Consider the following 24091-nt stretch of genomic DNA (forward strand, 5'->3'; position numbering starts at 1 on the left):
AAAGGCTAAGAATTCTGAGCCCAACTGCTGGCAGTGATGCAGGGCAGTCAGGAGCTAATGCTGACATCTGGTCCAGCCTGAATGACCTGCCAACGATAACTGACATGTCGTCTACTGTCACTGCATATGATTCTGTCACCATTGAAAGAATGGTGGAGGATTATATGAGTGACCGCATCCCAGTAGGCACGTCAGACCTACTGGCAGGAAAAAGAGGCAATTTGGAGGCCCTTGCACAAACTGGCTTTATTTGACCTAAGTTGCCCCCCTTCCAGTGTGTACTCCGAAAGAGTGTTTAGTGCAGCCGGTTACCTTGTCAGCGATCGGCATATGAGGTTACTTCCAGAAAATGTGGAGAAGATGATGTTCATCAAAATGAATTATAATCAATTCCTCCGTTGAGACATTCACCAGCAATTGCCTCCAGAAAGTACACAGGGACCTGAGATGGTGGATTCCAGTGGGGACGAATTAATACTCTGTGAGGAGGGGGATGTACACAGTGAAAGGGGTGAGGAATCAGAGGATGATGATGAGGTCGACATCTTGCCTCTGTAGAGCCATTTTGAGCAAGGAGAGATTGATTGCTTCTTTTTTTGGTGGGGGCCCAAACCAACCAGTTATTTCAGCCACAGTCATGTGGCAGACCCTGTCCCTGAAATGATGTGTTTGTTAAAGTGTGCATGTCCTGTTTATACAACATAAGGGTGGGTGGGAGGGCCCAAGGACAATTCCATCTTGCACCTCTTTTTTTTATTTATCTTTCCATCATGTAATGTTTGGGGCCAATTTTTTTAAGTGCCATCCTGTCTGACACTACAGTGCAACTCCTAGATGGGCCAGGTGTTTGTGCCGGCCACTTGGGTCACTTAGCTTAGTCATCCAGCAACCTTGGTGCAAATTTTAGGACTAAAAATAATATTGTGAGGTGTGAGGTGTTCAGAATAGACTGGAAATGAGTGTTAATTATGGTTATTTAGGTTAATACTATAGGATCAAAATTACCCCAAATTCTATGATTTAAGCTGTTTTTGAGGGATTTTTGAAAGAAAAACTCTGAATACAATACACACCCGAATCCGACAAAAAATTTTCAGGGAGGTTTTGCCAAAACGCGTCCGAATCCAAAACACGACCGCGGAACCGAATCCAAAACCAAAACACAAAACTCGAAAAATGTTCGGTGCAAATCTCTTGTAAATATTAATCGCTTTCAGTGGAAATATAAAACCCAGAAAAAGTCTAAGCTTGGTTTTAGCCACCAGATGGTAGAGCGATTTAGAAGTATTCACTACTCGTCGGAATATAATCCATAATCCAAGTTTGTTGCAAGAATCAATGTAACAGAACAGTGTTGCAACTCTGAAGGGTGCTCTTTTGATAAGGGATGTGCTAGTGAACACTTTACGTGGTGCAAACTGTAGCAGGAGATTACTACACTTCAATCAGCCTAGGAAACATTTGCACTGTCCACAACCCTCCGATTTACAGGAACTTGAACTTGGCTACAGACAATAGAGGTATATGATATGTCTTTAGAGATGTTCAGGCTGTATTAGCAGTCTTGTAATCCTGAAATTATGATAATGCTATCCATTTATTAAGTTGTGGTGGCTTGAACAATCCCTAACATCATGCAGGCTGTGGCAGGGCATGCAATACTCTTACAGCTTGTATGATACTGGGAGAGGGAGTCAGGTTATATGCTTGATGCTCCCCTTTTCTATCTAACCAAAAGCAGAGGCGTAACTAGGGTAGGGCGAGTGGGGCATGTGCCCTGGGTGCCTTGGCAGGTCCAGGAGAGGGTGGCGCTGCCGGAGGCCAGGGCATCATGCCCCACTCGCCCCCGTCACACCGAAATGTGAGGGGAGGAGAGCGCAGCGTCTCTCCCTCCCCCCACCGCCGCTGCCAGCACTAGCAGCGCTGCGTGTGTCCGGTCTCTGGTGGCGTTAGCCAATCAGAGCTTGCGGACTGGCTCCTGATTGTCTGCCAGTCCGCGAGCTCTAATTGGCTAGCGAACCGGCACCACACAGCCGCCGGAGACCTGGAGCGGTGAGGGGCAGGAGAGGCACTGCACTCTCCTCCCCTCAGATAGCAGAGTGATAGCGCGGCACTGCAGCGGTGAGTGACTGACGGGGGGGGAGAGTATAGTCTTGTGTCACTGGCACTGTGGGTCATGTATCTGGCACTGTGGGGCATGTATCTGGCACTGTGGGGCATGTAACCGGCACTGTAGGGCATGTATCTGTCACTGTGGGGCATGTATCTGGCACTGTGGGGCAATGTAACTGGCACTGTGGGGCAATGTAACTGGCACTGTGGGGCAATGTAACTGGCACTGTGGGGCAATGTAACTGGCACTGTGGGGCATGTATCTGGCACTGTTGGGCATGTATCCGGCACTGTGGGGCATTGTATCTGGCACTGTGGGGCATGTATCTGGCACTGTGGGGCATGTATCTGGCACTGTGAGGCATGTATCTGGCACTGGGGGGGCATGTATCTGGCACTGTGGGGCAATGTAACTGGCACTGTGGGGCAATGTAACTGGCACTGCGGGGCATGTAACTGGCACTGTGGGGCATTGTATCTGGCACTGTGGGGCATGTAACTGGCACTGTGGGGCATGTATCTGGCACTGTGGGGCATGTAGTATCCGGCACTGTGGGGCATTGTAACTGGCACTGTGGGGCATGTATCTGGAACTGTGGGGCATTGTATCTGGCAATGTGGGGCAATGAAACTGGCACTGTGGGCCATTTTCAGCAGCCACACCCCTTTTGGTGTGTGGCCATGCCCATTTTTTGCGCCACTTTTTGGTGTGGTTTTTTTTTTTCTTGGGGGGGGGGGGGGGGGGGGCGCCATTTTCCATCTTGCCCTGGGCTCCGAAAACCCTAGTTACGCCTCTGACCAAAAGTCTCTCAGTCTATATATGCAGCAGGTATTGGTGCTTAACTGTGGCACTGTCTGAGGACTCACTCATCACAGGGTGAGGCACACTTTAAGGATGTTGAAATGGTCTGAAAAAGTTAAATAAAGGCAGTGTCTGTGAATAGTGTGCATTACTAGAGTGTTCAGACTCACCACACACAGCTTCCAAGGTAGTGGCAGTTCATATCTACCTCTACTGTCAACTGGATGCAGCTTTTATCAGTACTGCCAGCAAGTCTTTGGTTCCAGGGCTCTGCTAACTTCTGCCTGGTTAAGGTTTACAGATTCCAACACTGCTGTCACTCTGATCTGCTCACTTTCAATAGATAGGGTGCACTCTGTCTGGGGCTGCTGCAACACCCACCCCTCTCACACTACCAATAGCTGGACACACTGAAGAGAACACTCCATGCTGGCATTACACACCTCCCACCAGATGCAGGCCATATTTAAACTCTCTGGCATCCCAGGGCAACATTACATGCCTCTGCTTCCCGCTTTTTTGACATCCAATCAGCTGAGAGCAAGGAGACCTGTGGCTGGCAACAATGTATTGTCCCTGGGGTGCATTAACCCCTGTTATTCCCATAGTTTCTGTAATTTCTGTAGTAATGGCTGTCTGCAGCATATCTCAGCCTTTCTGGCTGCTGAGGCATGCTGGTACATGTAGTACCACAGGTTTTACTGGGATACCACAATTGCGGTTAATAATACTGTAGGGACAAAAACAGGCTCAAATTTTGTGATTTTAGCTGTTTTTATGATTTTTTTACAAAAATATAGATCAAAAATCAAAACTAAGACACACAAATGTGGTTTTGGCAAAACCAATTACAGATACAAAACACAAGGGAAATACAGATTCAGCACTAAAACGAAAACACAGGTGTCGGCGCACATCTCTAGTTAAAACCCCAACCAAAACACAAGACTCTACCCACAACTACTTTTCTGATGCAACCAAGGAAACATAAACCTAACAAAAAATACAGAATGAATGCCTATACCTATAAAACATGAAGGATCATTAACTCTGGGGCAAACTCCCATCGTTCTCTGTTGACTGACACATATGAGTTATTTTGCTGAACGCTTTTTACAACTTTAGAAACTGCTGGGCTGGTAGCCTGGTGATTATAAAGTATTACTGTACATACACTACTGCTTTTGGGCAAAGTACAGCTTGTGTAATAGGGGTCATACAGCAAATGTTATCAACCAAAATGTCAACAGCGAGGTCAGGAGGAGACATAAAGATTCTCCGAGTGTTTAAAAGCAAATGATTTTCACCAGGAGACAAGAGGAGAGAAGACAGAACCAGCTCCCAGTGTACCCTGTGCACTGTACAACATTCACAGTAGGAGAACTCTAAATCTTAGTATAAGAGATGGGAATTTCTAAGAGACTCTAAAGTAATGTAAATATTTATTTAGCCATTTCAATGCAACAATTATTATTGGAGAACAAAGATAAAATTTGCTGTAATATATTTTTTTACCTAACACGTTTTTACTGTACTGTACCAAGAGCAATGTACTGTACTATGCATTTACACTGACTCTTTAAAACCAGAATAATATCCCTCTTTATTCCTGATTGTCCCTCTTTTTTGTCTGAATTTTATCAACACGATATAATTAGATAATCATAATTTCAGTATACAAGACATCGCATGCGTGTTATATTTCTGTTTATAGCTACATACATATGTTATATGTGATGTGATTTTTCACCCTCCCTCTTCTGCATAGCACTCAGTTGAACCCCTTACAGTACCACTTAGGATACTGCTTTTAAGCTGAAATGATTTCCCTTGTGTATTATAAAATACAGTACAAGCCAGACTTACTAATAAAAAAAAGCACTTGTAGCAATTCACTATATGTATATTGCTGTAATTTATGATTATTTGTATAACTATTATTTAATGCATTAGGAAGTGTATTAGGTTAGGTTATTCTTTATGGGCCATTTCTAAGATTGAGATTGTATTGTTGTAATATTGGCCATTAAATATAAAAAATGAAGTACTTGCAGTGGAGGCTATACAGCTTAACCCTTTATGACCCCTTGTAAATTTAAATGGACAGTATTAATTTTTTATTAATAACAATATAATTTAATTTATTCATAATAATAATAACAATACAAATAATAATAATAATAATAATAATAATAATAATAATAATAATAATGTCATAATGAACTAATACAGTAATAATATTTGTAATTGTACTTTAATGATTAAGTAATTAAAAAATAAAAAATTTAAAAAATAAACCAAATTTTTTGGTGTTACTTTGTCTACTTTACCAGTGTCATCACTGGGGTTCTTCAGAAACATGCAATGGGTCATTAAGGGTTAATAAGAATTGCAAGATCTTTTTTTAAAGATCATTTTAAGATCTTTCTTGTGTGTTACTGTAGCTCATCATTAACACTAAGGGGGATATCCAATTATACCCGGAAAAACATCAGGGTCAGAAAAACGGCCATTTACGGATGTTTTTCTGACTCACGATTTTTTTTCAAGATTTTTTTTACAGGCTATCCAGATGGATCACCTGTAAAAAAAAACAAAAAACCTTCTCCCGAAAACACACAGGTTCGTAAAGCCTTTGTGTTTTCGTGTGAAACAGCCCAGTTTTCAGTCGAAAACGGAGGCAGGTGAACCAAAATCCTCGATAGGCCACGGCCACGTGCCACGGCTTATCTGGGCTAATTAGCTAGCCCCCGGCGGAACAATTAGCTCCTGTAAATTACCGGGGCTAATTGGATATCCCCCTAAGCGGGAGATGTACTAAGGCTTGAAAAGTGATAAAGTGGAAAATGAAAAAGAACCAGCCAATCAGCTCCTAACTGCCATGTTACAGTCTATATTTGTAAAATGAGTTAGGAGCTGATTGGTTGGCAATTTATTACTCTCCACTTTATTACTTTTCAACGCTTAATGCATCTGGCCTTTAGTGTAAATATTAACATTCTGGACCACATTCTGGGAGTAAAACAAAAAATAGCAAGTACAGTACTTTAACTTGTGTCCTTGGACATACAGTACCATGCTTCAATGCAAGGGGAGCACATACAGTACATTCATTATTTTAGCATGCAGGGTAAATATTGGCTGCTTTTGCATGTATCCCACAAACACTATTCAGCTTTCTTTTTACACAGTAGTTTAGATGTGATTTTGATTACACCCCTACCACATCTTAATTTCTCTGCACATCTTAAATCTGCCCTACCTACAGTGCAACGTGGATTTGCAAGTTGTACAGTAACAATCTCTGCCTGTACTAAACTACCTCAGCCATAAGAGAGCATGGCAGTAACTGCCAAACTATGCAGTGAGCATTACAGTGACCACTAACCCATCACATTGATCCCCATAAAATACAGAGAGCATCAAGGACTGACATATAATACAGATAGCCTTGCAGTGACCCATGTATAATGCAGAGAGCATCACAGAGACCTCTAATTATACATAAAAAATCAGTTGCCAAAATATAATACAGAGAGCACCACAATGACTGCTATATTCTACAGTACTACTGTACAATAAATAGAACATTGCATTAACCACCATATAATGCTGAGATAATTGCAGTGGCAACCATATAATGCAGAAAATATCAATGTGACTGCCATATAATGCAGAGCATCACAGTAACTGCCATAAAATACAGAGAGAATCAGTGACTGCCATTAAATGCAAAAAAGATTACAATAACCAGCATATAATACAGAAAGCATCACAGTGACTGCATTATAATACACAGAGGGAATGAATAGAGATAGTCTGGCGCTATGGTTACTGTGAAAAAGTGCCTGCAGCTATGTTCAAGGTTTGGTTCGTAACCTAAAAATGGAAAATATACAGAAAAAGGAAAAAGAACAGCGCTGGCACTTTTACACTAAAATGTTTTAATTAATTTCATATCACATATTAAAATACATCCTTCATATCCATATCATATAAAAATAATTATAATGTATATTAATTAAGCTATATATCCCACCGGACAATTCCGCTCTATATACCCAACCAGAGAAAACTGTTCCTTACTGATTTTGTATAATTGTATACCGCTGAATTTAAAGCTAGATATTATTACTTTATGTGCTTTTGACAATAAATCATGACCGCATAGATGTTATCAATCGATAGGAATGTCCAGCTGATAAGTATAGTTCCTCAGTTATTATAATGAACAATTATCCGGTCCGTTAATTACGCAGATTTCAGTTCTTTTCGCAAATGCATACAGCTAATAGATTATACCTTCCAGGTAAATTTCCTCACACTATTAAATTTTCAACCAGTGTGAGTTATAATTATTATGTTTTGTGATTAGAGTTTCTTATGGAGCTGTGCACAGATATATAGCTTTGCACATATCACATAGATACCTCTCCCGGCTGTCGCTTCCATAAACAGCCTTATCCGGAGTCCACTGCCTGGTGGATAGCAGGTATAATTTCAGATGTTATCCGTAAAAGTTATCAGATGTTATCCGTAGGTGTAAGTGTCTCTGGCCGGCCAGTAATATATGAAGGTGTCTCACCAAAAGCTCTTTAGCAGTGCATCCGACAAACGCGTTTCCCCGCTTTTGGTGAGACACCTTCATATATTACTGGCCGGCCAGAGACACTTACACCTACGGATAACATCTGATAACTTTTACGGATAACATCTGAAATTATACCTGCTATCCACCAGGCAGTGGACTCCGGATAAGGCTGTTTATGGAAGCGACAGCTGGGAGAGGTATCTATGTGATATGTGCAAAGCTATATATCTGTGCACAGCTCCATAAGAAACTCTAATCACAAAACATAATAATTATAACTCACACTGGTTGAAAATTTAATAGTGTGAGGAAATTTACCTGGAAGGTATAATCTATTAGCTGTATGCATTTGCGAAAAGAACTGAAATCTGCGTAATTAACGGACCGGATAATTGTTCATTATAATAACTGAGGAACTATACTTATCAGCTGGACATTCCTATCGATTGATAACATCTATGCGGTCATGATTTATTGTCAAAAGCACATAAAGTAATAATATCTAGCTTTAAATTCAGCGGTATACAATTATACAAAATCAGTAAGGAACAGTTTTCTCTGGTTGGGTATATAGAGCGGAATTGTCCGGTGGGATATATAGCTTAATTAATATACATTATAATTATTTTTATATGATATGGATATGAAGGATGTATTTTAATATGTGATATGAAATTAATTAAAACATTTTAGTGTAAAAGTGCCAGCGCTGTTCTTTTTCCTTTTTCTGTATAATACACAGAGGATTGAAGTGACCACCATATATTGCACTGTAGTGACTACCATATAATACAAAGAGAATAGGTAACCACCATGAAATTTAAAGATCATCAGTTACTGTCATACAATAAAGAAGCATAAGTGACTATGATATAATACAGAGAACATCAGTGACATCCAGAAAATTCAGAGGATGCTTCAGGACTTGTTAGTCCTCCTTACTATGAAGTCATGATATCACATTTTCTGGGGAATGGCCAGCACTGGGTGGGAAATTGCTATGGCACTGATCTATTAATAAAAACTAACCTGTGTTTAAAATTAATTTAATGACTCTGCTTTTTACAGATTTATTAGTGCCTTAATTTTTTTCCCTCATTCCCATGGTTCCCCTTTTCTCAAATCCTAATCACTATTATACTACATCCCAAGTAAGGAGGAATACGCACATTTTATTTGTCAGCTTTATTCCCCACACAACACTCCCCTACATTAAACTGACACATAAATAGGAGTGCATCATCATTATTGTTTACAGGCAATGGCTGCTCAGTTTCATGACGCTGTTCGGACATACCTCCCTCCTTCCTTCACAGACCCACTTCCCGGATACTTGCTCCCTACACATCCCTGCCTCTCTCCTTCCTGATTTACTCTGTCTTCTTCCTCCCTGCACAGCCTCCATCCCCTCTCTTTGCCTGGCCCCAACCACCCTCATCCCTTCAACTGCACACTGTGCATGTCCAGTGTGTCAACACTGTGATAATCGATCATCACTATGCATTAGATGCTTCTGGTGCTGACTGTTCCATGGCTTCCCTGCCAATGGAGCCCAACCCCCACTCTGTCACCCTGGGTACATGCCTTGCGTGTCCCCACTACTGTAGCTCTGCTTCTGCACATCTACCATGACCTGTAGGACCACTAAACATTTGCTTGTAACAAGACCATATACAGTATAGTAGATAAACTTTGTGTAAGAACATATGGTAACACTCTAAAACTAAGTACTGTGAACTAGCTACAGTCTTGTGTAGTCTTGTGTCACTCTTGCAGGTTGTTCTGTTTCTCCCATATGGCCATCTCCATAACAGCCAGGGCACAAGACAGGTCTTCATAGACCATGGTTTTCACTGTATTTGGATAATAGATTGTGTTTCCCTATGAAGGACCTAAACTTTGTTTTCCTTTTCTAGATTTTACAGAATACATGATCACCATGGACCCCGTCACAATTCTTCTGTCTGTTGTTGTCATTCTATATTTAGCCAATGTTTTCAACAATCGGAAAAAACACAAGTTCAGGAATTTTCCACCTGGACCAACGCCTCTGCCTATCATTGGGAATATGCACATGATCGAAATGGGAAAACCTCATAATACATTTATAAAGGTAATAACGTACTTTTCATTACTATAATTGCCATTAAATAATTTAAAGGAGTTTTACTCTTTAATTATGAATTTTAAAAATCCCCTCCTTCCCCAACAATAGTACTTTATGTAGAGACCACCAATACTCCCTCTATTCAGCATGGTCCTGCCTCCCACCTATAGATAGAATCCCTGCAGATCACCATTGGCACTTAAATCTCCCCAGATTGGCACGGCATGCTTTTAGGAGTAACTGAGGGACCCCCACCAACATTCTATCCCTAAAAACCACGTTTACATTTAAAGGATATATCCACCATTTCTTAAATATATTACTCAGAGTCATTAGCTAACACTACAGTATATCAAGGTACACAATCTGTACTAAAATATAATTTATTCTATTACTGTATATGCTAGGTATAATAAAATCAAGCGCTCTAATTAGTGATATTAAACTATTGGTCAGTTATAAATGGAGATGTGCAGCTCCCATACGTAATATATATTACCAAAAAAGCAACAAATTATTCAACTCGTGAATTAAGGGAGTGCAACAACAGTCTGATATAGCTTGATAGTACACATTTATTAACAATGGTTAAAATGCAATTGAATAGAGTACAATGTCTCCGCAACCGCAATAAACAAATTGGTTATTGACACAGCTACTATGTAGCATTGGTTAGAATGTAATTAAAGCACAGTTCATGTTAGAATTGAGATGGCAACAGTGAATATGCTCACATGAGAAAGTTTTCCATACCGTATTAGGAATGCTTTAAGTGCAGCTTGCACTAAAAGTAATGAAATGTCACCTGGACTCTAACGTGGGAAGCCATGGGAAAGCCACGCTATGCTGCCACCTCCCCGCTACCGCAGAATGCTCACCAGCTCAATGTACAATCTTCCGATTCCAAGCAAAGTCACGGGTGCGCTATGCGGGAGCGGCAGTGTGAGTTGTTGGCCGGGGAGGGAAGGCGCAGCTCCTGGTCTGGCAAACGTGAAGCAGAGTGCGTTGCAAGTGAGCAGTAAGGTGATGTACCGTTGGTATGAAGACTACAGGCGGTATAGGAGACCCCTTAACGCGTTTCTCCGTAGCAACGGTTTCCTCAGAAGGTACTGTTGGTTATTCCATTCCCAGTGTATTTAAGGGATAAACTGACCAATCAGTTATCATAATGAGCAAGGTGATTGTCCATCTGTTAGCACACCTTGAAAATTCAGGTGTCTGGATGAAATGCATTCAAAACAAGTTTCTATAATGCACATGAATAGACTAGTTAAACTTTAAACATATACAATATTCAGCTATATCAGACTGTTGTTGCGCTCCCTTAATTCACGAGTTGTACTAAAAGATACTGATCTCTTTCATTATGCAACTTGAACCATGCAGATACTGTACAAGTTAATTGTTCTGGTATACTCCACATTTTGTTAATGATTTCAATGTTAGTTAAAATACTTTTAAAATTTATCTGAATTGGAATTAAAGAGTAACTTTTGCTAGGTTTCGGGTGTGCCATTTTTACAAGTTAATGAATATTTTTCTTTATAAAAAAGGTAGGGGTTAGATACACTCTAATAACACTTTGGGAGTGATTCAATTCTCTGTGATGTGCCGCTAGACATCCCCACAATGGTCCTAATACAGATCTGATAGCTGAAGCAAATTTGTTTGCTAATGGGCAAAACCTTGTGCAGTGCAGGGGGGGCAGATAAAACATTTGTAGAAAGAGTTAGATTCGGGTGGGTTATTTTGTTTCTGTGCAGAATAAATACTGGCTCCTTTATTTTTACACTGAAATTTAGATTTCAGTTTGAACACACCCCACCCAAATCTAACTCTCTCTGCACAGGTTACATCTACCCCCTTTCCTGCAGTGCACATGGTTTTGCCCATTAGCTAACACATTTACTGCAGCTTTCAGATCTGAATTAGGACCATTGTAGGGATGTCTAGCGGCACATCGCCACGTTTTATGGTAAGGTATACCATAAAACCAGTTTTCTGTGGAGTACACCAATGTAAAAATAGTAGTTGTGATTTTTCCAAAATTTATAGAAACTACAGTATCTAAATATAAAAATCATTAAACTGATTATTAAAGCACTAGGACATCATTTTATTTTTTTGTACATAGAGTAAACTTGGGTGATTCAACATTTTTTTCTGCAGCTGGTGGCAGATTGTTAAATTACCTGACACACAAATTCTCATCCCATCATTGCTATTATTAATAAATAACTGGTAGGCCGAGTAATGTGATAGATGATTTCCTGGTGGATTGGGGAAAAACAGCATGTTTAATACATATTTAATAAATCCCACCCACCTCTTGCTTAGTATTGGTAGCCTTTCCCCATGCCAAATCTGTATTGTGCATATGCAGAAGACGATAAGGGTTATGGGATCTCATTCAGGTTGGGTAGCAAATTGTGATCCAACAGCAATAATTACAATGATAATGTGGGTGCATGCACATAGCCTGTCCTGTGCATGCATCCGCATTTAACGCGGGTACCCCGCAGTATTTGCAAATGCCTCTTTCTGATTGAGAGGCAGAGGCATTCGCGGGACCCATTTGGAAGCCGCCACCCCTGCAACGCTCCATCTCCGCCTTGGAAATGGAGTGTTGCCGTCCCGCAAATGCCTCTGCCTGTCAATCAGACAAAGATGTTGCCCATAGCAACCAATCATATTCCACTTAACACTATCAAGCTGCTTCTAGAAGATAATAGCTAGAATCTGATTGGTTGCTATGGGTAATATCACCAGTTCTAAAAAACTCACAACGTATATATATCCCTAAATTTGGCTGGCAAAACATTGAGTACTTTCATCACTGTTGGCAAGCTTTTATAGTAAATTGTGATAATATATTTTAAATTACTGTGATGAATAGCAATGGAAATTATCTACAATTGCTGCATATTGATAAATAGACCCCTTTATATGCAGCAATAAAAAGTGAAATAGGAAACATTTTCTTCCTTTTATCATAATTCCTGTAATTGGAAACAAACTGATATTTAGAACAAATGTTTTTGTGTTTATAAAATTGTATTACATTCTTTACCTTCAACCAAAATTAACAAATTTATTTTGCTTAACTAAAACTTTTCCTTTAAACATAATTTTATGGCTATCCTGTTTGCTACATTTAACAATAATATTTGACAATAATATTCGCAAAGTATTATTTTTTTACAAACTTTTATTTTATTTGAGTAATTCTCTAAATGTACTCTTTATTATTTATTAAAATACATAACATTCTGATAGGAAAAAATAATTCAAATTCCACTGCAAATTTATTTATCTATTTATTTATTTTAAGGATGAAATGTTAATGAATTTCACTTGACAAGAACAATTTAAACCTCACACTCTGGACAGACTTTGCCACTGTGGATGCGGCCAGTGGGCAACATTTGTCAAAGATAAAACATAAATGCGTAGGCTGATTGTGGAATGTAGAAGCTAATGTCATAGCTTAAAATATTTCATATTATTCTTTTAATGATCTGTTGATGTTGATGTTTACTGTTTGTACAGATGTCAGAGAAGTACGGCCCAGTATTCAGCGTTCAACTGGGATCCAACAAATTAGTTATCCTGTGTGGGTATGACACTGTGAAAGATGCTCTAATCAACCATGCTGAGGAATTCTCTGATAGACCCGCTTCAGCAATGAGAGATAAAACATCAAGGGGACATGGTAACTGTTTCAATTTAAAAGTCATTAAAAACATTACATAATTAAAAAAAATCAAAGATGGATACATATACTAAAAACATGAAAAGTGCTCCAAAGTAAAAAAAAAAATCCTGCTCAATGAATGAAAAATGTCAGTCCCTTTCAAAACAAGCGAAACGTACGTACCACTGACACAAAGCCAATCAGTATTATGTATTATACACCAATCAGCCATAACTTTTAAACCACTGACTGGTGAAGTGAATAACATTGATTATCTCATTGCAGTGGCCCCTTGAAAGGGGTGGGATATATTAGGCAGCTAGTGAACAGTCAGTTGTTCAAGTTGATGTGTTGGAAGCAGGAAAAATGAGCAAGTGCGACCTTTACAAGAGCCAAACTGAGCATCTCCAAAATGGCAGGCTTTGTGGGGTGTTCCTGCTATGCAGCGGTTATTAAACCCCCTAAAGTTGTCAAAGGTAGAACAATCTGTTAACCAGTGACAGGATTATGGGCGCTCAAGGCTTAATGATATGCATGGGGTGTAAAGACTGGCTCATCTGGATTGATCCTGCAGAATAGTACTGTAGCCCATATTGCTGAAAACGTTAATGCTAGCTATCATAGAAAAATGTCAGAACTTGCTGTGTAGCTGCAGACAAGTCAGAGTACATATACTGACCCTTTCACTGCCGAAAATGCCTACAATAGACACCTGAATGGCAGAACTAGACCATGTATCAATAGAAGAAGGTGGTCTGGTCTAATTATTCACATTTTCTTTTTCATCATCAGAAGATGACTGGGTCATCGTTTAGCTGGGGAGGAGATGGCACCAGGATGCACTAAGGGAAGGAGTCCATATGATACACTGACCAATGTTCTAATGGAAAATCATGGGTTCTGCCATTCTTGTTGATGTTACTTTGACACATACCACCTACCTAAACATTGTTGCAGTCAAGTTCATCCCTTCATGGCAATGGTATTCCATGATGACAGTGGCCTCTTTCAGCAGGATAATGCGCCCTGCCACACTGCAAAAATTGTTCAGGAATGGTTTGAGGAACATGACAAAAAATGTTGACATCGTCTCCAAATTTCATCAAATCTCAGTCTGAACGAGCATCTGTAGGAGCCATGGAAGCCCAACCTCACAATTTACAGGACTTGAAGATCTGCTGGTCATGGCTTGATGTCCAACACCACAGAACACTATCAGAGGTCTTGTGGAGTAAATGCCTCGATGGGTCACATCAGTTTTGTTAGCATGAGGGGGACTTAATATTAGGCAGGTGATTTTAATGCTATGCTGATGGGTGCATATGCTGTAGGTGCTGGCACTGGGGATGTACCCTAAATTATGTCAACTAAAGTTGACCTGGGTGGCTGCCTTCTATGAAGGCCCTGGTCCTTTTGCTCCTTATCATCTCCTCTGAGAATAAGAAAAGTGTGAGATCCAAATTCAGCATGGAACTTAAGACCTCTCTGATGTGTTATCACTAACAATGTAACGCATTTGAAGACCTAGAGTACATTGCAATTGAGTCAACCTTCTAAGACAGCACAATTAAATTTCTCTTTGAGCAGGAAGTTCAGACTGGAGTGCAGATGAGCATCAGACAGTGAAGGAAGTGAGAAGAAGGAGGATTAAAAGTGTCTTCACCTAGAAAAAATTGAGGTCCTTTAAAATGTTTCTGTGGAGCCCTCAAATTTCCAATTACACCTCTTGGTCCACATGTCAAGTTAGATAAATGGCTTCCATCAAATCTATCAATCAGAAGAATTCATAGTCTCCATTATTCATATGTTCCAATTTTAAATATTTCCACATTGGGACAGTGCCCAGAGGTGAGATGCCTGTGGTCAATGAAAGGGTGGGGACTACACATTAGACCCCACCTCCTGTTTCATAATCAGGGGAACAGGAAGAGAAGGCGAGGCCAAGATGATGTGATTTTCCCAGAGATAGTTCACAGAGTCCCTCATCCATCCCACTGTACTAGGAAGTGAGGCCTACTCATCTGGGACTCCATGGAGACTCTCTGATATTAGGAAGTTCCATGGATGCTCCGGGAGAGTAGGCAGGTACACCATTACTGAGGACTATTTTACAAGACCCAGCTCTGCCTAGCTAAGCTCAGCCCTGCCTGAAAGGAGATGTGCAAATAATAATTCAGCTCTAAATGCTGCTTGCACAGTGTATGGTGAATCAGGGACAGAGGCTCACTAGTATTGATGTTATGCATGTAAGCCATGGGCTTATAGATTACTTACAGATGTTTTTCTTTCACTATGCAACAAATAAATATATGTACAATAATAGCTGTACTTTAAAATAGACATTGATCAACTATATACAGGTATAAGGTTTGTAAGAAGGTTGTTTATGGACAAGGACCTTGTGATTGGTTGATGGGGAGACTGTGCCATTACAATGTTTTGTTGACATTTATATTTCACTATAATTATTTTCCATCATAAATGTAGTATATATAGAGTTATATATTGACTTGTATTCATTCTACTGTATTCAGGTGTTATCTTTGCTAATGGTGAGAACTGGAAAGTGATGAGACGCTTTACTCTTTCAACACTACGAGATTATGGGATGGGGAAGAAGAGCATAGAGAACAAGATTAATGATGAATGTGAATGTTTAATGCAGACATTCAGATCTTATAAAGGTGTGTGCCTGCTCTCATTTCATTTATAACTCCCACAATAATTCTAATAGCATGGATCAAACACCACTTTTGCCATTACTGTATGTTAGCATTGATATATTAATAGGAATAAAGTGTAGAGATTGCCTGGGCGATAATGTATAGAAGGTTACTGCAGCAATATCTAATCCCGGGGTTAACTCTTAATAATCCAAACAAGTGATACAAATAGAAAAGTAGTGCCAGATATGCGCTGTGGCTATGTCACCTAAATATAGTGAACCAGGAGATATGTAAAAACAAAAAACAGTACTTCCCTTAAATAATCTCTGCACTCCTTAAGTAGATCCTTCAATTTAAAATTAGCATATACTGTATAGTATTTGTCAAATATGGAGAAAAAAAACATAAGAGAATATAGTGCAAAACATAACAAATGCATTGTTTCTATATGAAACAAATCCAATATCAGTAGATATCAATATGTCTGCATCATAAGGCAAGTTGGAGGTTTACCAGATTTCCATGTAAGATAGGTGCATCGATATTAATAGAGATACATGTTCCAGAGCTGGTCTCTGGGCCAACCTGTCCACTGGTATCTGGATCTACTCCTCCTGATATTTATCAAGCAGCACTCCTGTTTCTGCAGTATCTTCAAAATGAACTATGGGTAGGGGTGCAGGGTCCAGGTCGGTATGACTGGTGCAGCCGGAGGTCCGGGGGGCTACGTCTCCTGAGTTATGGGTATCATTCAGTTTCAGGGTTGGGTGTTAGATTGTGGGTTCCAGGTCGCTGCAACGTCAGTGTTGGTGGTCCTGAGTTCCGCATTCTTGACCTCAGGCTTGAGATCTGAGTTTCAAGATTTAGTACTACTTTGTCCTGAGTCTCCTTAGTGGTGTTGACCTGAATTCCCTAGTGGGTCACAGTATCTTATAACTTGGTCATGTTCCAGATCTGTGTTCTAGCAAATAGTTACAGGCCCTCACTGTTCTGGTTTCCATCTCAGTATCCTAGTGCAGTTCTCAGTCCAAGGGATGCCACTTCTTACTACCAGAGTATACCTTGGACACCAAGTCTTACTGTATACTCCTTGACTTGTGTTCCATGAACAGTGATCTGATCAAGGCTCCTAATTTCACCCACACTTGTGTTTCAACTGATTTCAAGGGTCCTCACATGGATCACAAACCACCACAGTCCATAACAGGCAACATCATGACAACCTCCCTCCATCATTCACTACTTCACTGCCAAGCCTTGTTTAAATAAGGTAATAAGGTTTACATGAACAAATATCTATATGATACTGTACTCATCTTGGACAACATCAATTTATTTTATTACTTGACTAGAAAGTTTAGTCCTGGTTTTCACAGCTGTTTATACAAGTATTCACACTGCTCATGTTTCATCATGATACAAGACATAATACACTATATGCTTATTCTTTATTTTTTACTTTTTATTGTTATTAAAATTGCCTGCTTTCAATTTTCAAATCTGTCTTTGTTTCATTTGCAGGAAAACCATTCAATAATATGACCATCATTAATGCTTCTGTTGCCAATATAATTGTGTCCATACTACTCGGCCATAGATTTGAATATGGAGATCCAAACATACTGAGGCTCATGACTTTACTTAATGAAAATATTAGGATCGCATCAAGCCCTATGGTTGGAGTAAGTATTCTCAGACTGAGCCTAATTCAGAAGTGGATTGCAATCCCGTATTGCTGATCGGTGATCTGTCAGGAAATCAAGGAAATAATTAATTTGAAAAATGCCCCAATTTGCCAATCCCAACTGTTTTTCTGTTGGGATTGGGAAATTGAAATTTTTAAACATTTTTAAAATTCACAATTCCCTGACCCGGCCGTCAAGGGATCGGGAAATTTTTGGCAATACATTGGCAATATACGGGGGACTAAAGGTTCATTATTTCTGAAGTGATTAAACACTGTTGCAACAAAGTATAGAGAAAAGGTAATGGGTTTTTTTTAATTAGGAATGGGTGCCTGATTCGAAGTTCTCATTAACATATACAGTGCCTTGCTAAAGTATTCACACCCTTTGCATTTTTTCATGTTTTGTTGCCTCACAACCTGGAATTAAAATGGATTGTTTGGCTACGACTTTGAAGATGTTTTTTTTCATTGTGAAGCAAACAACAAATAGGACAAAATAACAGAAAACTTTAGCGTGCATAACTATTCACCCCCCTAAAGTTAATACTCTGCAGAGCCACCTTTTGCATCAATTACAGCTTCAAGTCGCTTTGGATAAGTCTCTATGAGCTTGCCACATCTTGCCACTGGGATTTTTGCCTATTTCTCAAGGCAAAACTGCTCCAGCTCCTTCACGTTGGATGGTTTCCGCTTGTGAACAGCAATCTTCAAATCTGACCATAGTTTCTCAATTGGATTGATATCTGGGCTTTGACTAGGCCATTCCAACACATTTAAATGTTTCCCCTTAAACCACTCAAGTGTTGCTTTAGCAGTATGCTTCGGGTCATTGTCCTGCTGGAAGGTGAACCTCCGCCACAGTCTCAAATCACAGGCAGACTGAAACAGGTTTTGCTCAAGAATATCCCTGTATTTATCACCATCCATCTTTTCCTCAACTCGAAACAGTTTCCCAGTCCCTGCTGCTGAAAAACATCCCCACAGCATAATGCTGCCATCACCATGTTTAACTGTGGGGATGGTATTCTTGGGGTGATGGGATCTGGTGGGTTTGCGCCAGACATAGCATTTTCCTTGGTGGTCGAAAAGTTAAATTTTAGTCTCATATGACCAGAGCACCTTCCTCCATATATCGGGGCATCATCCACATGCCTTTTGGCAAACTCAAAATGTGCCTACTTATTTTTAACAATAAGTAATGGCTTTTTGTCTGGACACTCTTCCATAAAGCCCAGCTCTATGGAGTGTACATCTTATTGTGGTCACATGAACAGATACACCAGTCTCTGCTGTAGAACTCTGCAGCTCCTTCAGGGTTACATTTGGTTTGTGTGCTGCCTCTCAGATTAATGCCCTCCTTGCTTGGTCTGTGAGTTTTGGTGGTCGTCCCTCTCTTGGCAGGTTTGTTGTGGTTCCATGTTCTTTCCATTTGAAGATGATGGATTTGATGGTGCTCCGGGGGATCATCAAAGATTTGGATATTTTTTTATAACCCAACCCTGACTTGTACTTCTCAACAACTTTGTCCCTGACTTGTTTGGAGAGCTCCTTGGACTTTATGGTGTGATGCTTCTTGCTTAGTGGTGTTTCAGCATCTGGGGCCTTTCAGAAAAGGTGTGTTTATACTGACATATCATGTGACACTTAAACTGCACACAGGTGGACTTCATTTCACTAATTATGTACCTTCTGAAGGTAATTGGTTGCACCAGAACTTTAAAGGGACTTCATAGCAAAGGGGGTGAATACATATGCACATGCCAATTTTAAAATTTTATTTATAAAAAATAATTTTTATATAAATTTTTCTCATTTCACTTCACCAATTTAGACTATTTTGTGCATATCCATCACATAAAATTCAGATAAAAAAAAAAATGACAGGTCGTAATGTAACAAAATAGGTAGAAAACCAAGGGGTGAATACTTTAGCAAGGCACTTTATGCATACATCTCTGAATAAAGGTGAATATGCACATTTTTTCTGTGCAAGCAATGTTTCTGTCGCACCTGTGACCTACTTGCATGTAACTTTCTATCAAGCTATTTGCAAAAACATCTCTATTTAGCTGTTGAATATCCCTACTTCCCCAACTAAGGAAATGGTACCAGTCCACAGGTGTGTAAGGTGATACTTGCTAATGACCTATGGAGCTAAAAGACGTTTCATGTCAAATACACTTACAGTATCCCGAGTGAGAAATATTTTTCACGTGTACAATATTGCCTAAAATTGTATTCCCATTTTGCTCCTAAATGCACCATAGCTGTAGTGTGTATTATTGTATAATATGCTAGAAGAATTTTGGTACCTAAGTTGTATAAATCAGCTGTTTAAAACGATATCATAAAGTAATTGAAACAGATCAGAATTAATTTCAGTAGAATATTGTTTTTTCAGTTCTTGTGCTTAGAGACAGCTACAGACTCAGTGGGTCGGGTATGTGTGACCGCGGCGGGATATTCAGGGGTCGGGATCCAAGCGTCGGTATTGTGACCGGTCACATAACCGCATCCTGACTCAGTCGCTGACTGTTTATACAAAATATTCCTATTAGTATTAATTGCAAATGGATCCTAATTGTTCTGCTGTATGCAATCAATGGTTCCAGCACTATCAAATTCAATTAAATGCAGCAGACAAGGTTATGCTGACAGGCAAAATGTCGACACATTCTAAATGTGGCTACAGTTATGGTGTCAGCATTGTAATTGTTGACACTTTGTTCCTGACAATTTAGTATATCATGCAACTGTATGTAAAAGTGTAATACAGTAATAATAAATATAACTGCGGTATTTGAAGAAGACACCTTGGTTATTTTTTGATGAAGATGGATTTGTATATATTAGTTGAAGGATATAAATGTGTACTTTTAGCGGTTTGGGACTGAAATGCCGGCGTTGGGGATGCCGTAGGTCAGAATATTGGGGGTAATTCTGAGTTGATCACAGCAGCAAGTTTGTTAGCAGTTGGGCAAAACCATGTGCACTGCAGGGGAGGCAGATATAACATGTGCAGAGAGAGTTAGATTTGGGTGGGTTATTTTGTTTCTGTGCAGGGTAAATACTGGCTGATTACTACAGGCCCCCTCCACCTAACCCTAACCCTCCTCAGTGGTGCCCATTACTGTAGCCCCCCCCACCTAACCCTAACCCTTCTCAGTGGTGCCTATCTCGAACCCCCCCCTCCCCACAGCCTAAATCTACCCCCCTTCCTGAAGCCTAACTCTAACCACCCCTCCCCGCAGCCTAAACCTACCCCCTTCCTGCAGCCAAACTACCCCCCTTCCTGCAGCCTAACCCTAACCCCACCACAGTTTAAATCTAACCCCCCATTCCCGCAGCCTAACCCTAACCCTCCTCTGCAACCTAAACCTAACCACCCCACCCCTACGGCTTACCTCTCCAACGTTCCGGCAATCACTCGATAAGGATCCCTGCTGTTGGGATGCATTCTAAGCAGTATTGGGATTCCGGCATCAGTCTTTTGACAGCCGGTGTCCTGACCGCTGGAATCCTGACCGGATACCCTTTTGGCTGTGTCTGAAAGCCAGGGTACAGAAAATAATGGTGTTGTTCATAAGTAGTATAACCCAATGGTCACACTTTTCTTGGACCAGTACCAATTCATGGGACACAAAAGTCTAGTTGGATTGGGGCATGGTTTGGATGGAGCAGGGGTGAAGCCTATTTAGCCCCACTTTGGCATTTTTATAAGCGGGTTGAAGAGTCAGAGCCTCTTTCTACAGATTTCCGCATAATACAAAGAGATAAAATATTTAAATCCTATACTTAAAATATACTAAATGTTGAATAAGCCATGCATCATTTTAGTTTCCATAGTGTTTTTTTTTTTTAAAAACCTGGTTGTAGTTTTAATTTTCATATTACGATTTAATTTATCAAAGTCTATTCTATGTTTATAATTACTTTTTTGATTCTTTTCACTTTTTGTAGTTGTACAATAGTTATCCCTCGGTGGTCGGCTGGCTTCCTGGGAGTCACAGAAATATTTTTAAAAACAGCAAAAAGATGCAGGACTTTATAAGAGAGACATTTATAAAACAGGTGAAAGAGCTGGACATCAATGATCAGAGGAACCTTATAGAGTCATTTCTTGTGAAGCAACAAGAGGTATGCATCGCTCATTGTTGGGTTTTAATATTGTTTTTGTCAGACTTGTAAGGATAGAGGTACATAGGGCAGGATGTAATGAAATTAAAGGTTGCACGAACTGCGAGTTGCCGGTTGAACTCTGATGGTTTTATTTAAAGGGGCAATCATTTACAAGGTATGGTTATGCCTTGTGAATAACTGCTCCTTTAAAAAAGTCTGATTTCAGCCGGCATCCCACATGTTGGGCTTACACGGACCACCACATATAGTCAGTCATGAAGGGCACTGATGTTTTTTTTTACGTTGTTTTTTGGTAACCTGCTTTTTAGCTTTTTATGGCATAGCACATATTTTACAAATGTGCATTTTGCTGAATTTATACAATATGAACAAGGTTAGCAGTTAATTTACCGACGGACACAATACCGATGGTCATAATTCGACATCTATTGATCAACAGTCAAAAACTGACATCCATTTTGCCGACTTGTTCAAAATGCCGACATCATCAGAATACCAACATTTGAAATGCCAACATGTCAAAAGCCGACATGCATTTTTATGGAATTTTTGCCCCGAAGTAGACTTGTTCATAATTTACCATCCCAGTGGACCATGCCCAAAGCATGGTGAGTACAGCGAGCCATGCGAGGGGATGCAGTACACTTAGACGATGATCACATCAACCTATGTCAACACTGACACACAAAAAACCCACAGAAAAAGCCAGGTCGTTATTTTGAAATGTTGGCATTTCAAATGGTGGTATCATGACTATGTCAGCATATTGAACATGTCTGCATAATGAATGTTGGTATTTTGACTGTGTCGGTATTTTGACTGTAGGTCAATGGCTGTCGGAATAATTATGTCAGTATTTTGTCAGGAAAATCATACTGACATACTGAACAACAGAGCTGAGATTAGGGTTTTTAATACATTCTGTTGTCTCTTGGGGTTAGGGTTTGATTTGGAACCATTAGGGCCACATTCCCTTTGGAAATTGTACAGCATTTTGCAGTTACATTCAGAATGAGACGAATATTAGACAAAATAGTTGTGAACATTTTGATAAACTCTGATTTACCCTTTAATCTGTATGACGATCCTGATGCCCCAATACTAATTTTAATGTGAATTCAATTCTGTAGTTGTTTGGTATAAAAAAAATCTTTTGCCCATGTATTCATTAAATATTATTCATGAAAAGGTGCAATTGTACCTATATGTCACTCTAGAACATTCATTCGCCCATATCCACATCTTATTTTGTGAGAACTCATGCTGGAAAATCATTGGTTATTTTAGTGATATCTACTAATAAAAATTATTTCAAAATTACTGTCGGACTGATACCAGGAATGTGCAGTCAGGGAAGGCAGGGGAGGCAGTGCCTCCCCTATCATCATTAATGATTACAATAATACAAAGAAGTGTCACAAGTATCTTCTTTACACTATTCTAATCATTTTAAGGACTTAAATTAGTTTGGGAGGCACTGATAGCAAGTGCCTCCCACTGACAACGGTAACAGGGATTGTGTGGGTGGGTGGGGCCAAGCACTGGGCTGTAAATGCCCATTAAAAAAAGCTGTCAAAGCGGCACTTCTACATGTGCCTCGTTGACAGCGACCGGCTTCCCCTGCCAGCGAGGCACATGTAATTGGACAGCAGATCCAGTGCTGGATCCGCTGTCCAATCGCCCTTAGGAGGTGGCAGAAAAAGGCTCACCTTTCTTCATTCCCCCGACTCCTCTCTCCTGCTGGGGCCTGGGTGATTTTAGCCTCCCTGACAGGAGCAGTGTGCTCCCGGTGCTCTCCGTTATACCCCGCAGCTGGCAGCAGCAGATTACCAGCAGCGGTGGTAAGGCGGCAGCTTGGCATTGTGTAGCGGATCATCAGTGACGGCATTGTGCTGCGGCGGCCGACGCTCTCCTTCTTCTGTCAGGTAACAGCCTCAGCAGCGCCGGCGCCTGCTGCACTCTCCCGCCGGCTCTACACAGAGGCTGCTGGGGATGTACTAGAGAAGCCAATAAATGTAAACATGTTCTGTCTTTATGATCTTAAAATATTTGTGTATCATATATGTTTGGTAATCAAAACACAACTTCTACAGTATACAAGGAATTGTTCGATTTTGCAGTAACTCGGCTTCAGTTTAGGTTTTCTTTCATTTTGAGATGTCAGGAAACAACTGATGACTTCCTAAGAAACTGACATACAAATCTATAAAGTGAAAGAGATTTCTTAACATAAAACATAAATAAAAAATTAGAAACAGTAATTGCACATGTACTCTTTTGCTTTATGCACTG

The 24091-nt window shown here is 40.1% G+C and overlaps 1 protein-coding gene across 1 annotated transcript in view; it reads left to right on the plus strand.

The window, feature by feature from the left end:
• Positions 1-4210: 4210 nt before the first annotated feature.
• The window catches only part of LOC134910836 (uncharacterized), an 86505-nt gene continuing 66624 nt past the window's right edge, over positions 4211-24091 (plus strand). The window contains exons 1-6 of the mRNA XM_063919220.1: positions 4211-4288; positions 9422-9618; positions 13162-13324; positions 15841-15990; positions 17494-17654; positions 21620-21796. Coding sequence (XP_063775290.1) covers positions 9436-9618; positions 13162-13324; positions 15841-15990; positions 17494-17654; positions 21620-21796 — 834 coding nt within the window. The 5' untranslated portion in view covers positions 4211-4288; positions 9422-9435. The remainder of the gene's footprint in view (positions 4289-9421; positions 9619-13161; positions 13325-15840; positions 15991-17493; positions 17655-21619; positions 21797-24091) is intronic.

Source organism: Pseudophryne corroboree, chromosome 4 (genome assembly GCF_028390025.1).
Source record: "Pseudophryne corroboree isolate aPseCor3 chromosome 4, aPseCor3.hap2, whole genome shotgun sequence".
NCBI lineage: Eukaryota > Metazoa > Chordata > Amphibia > Anura > Myobatrachidae > Pseudophryne > Pseudophryne corroboree.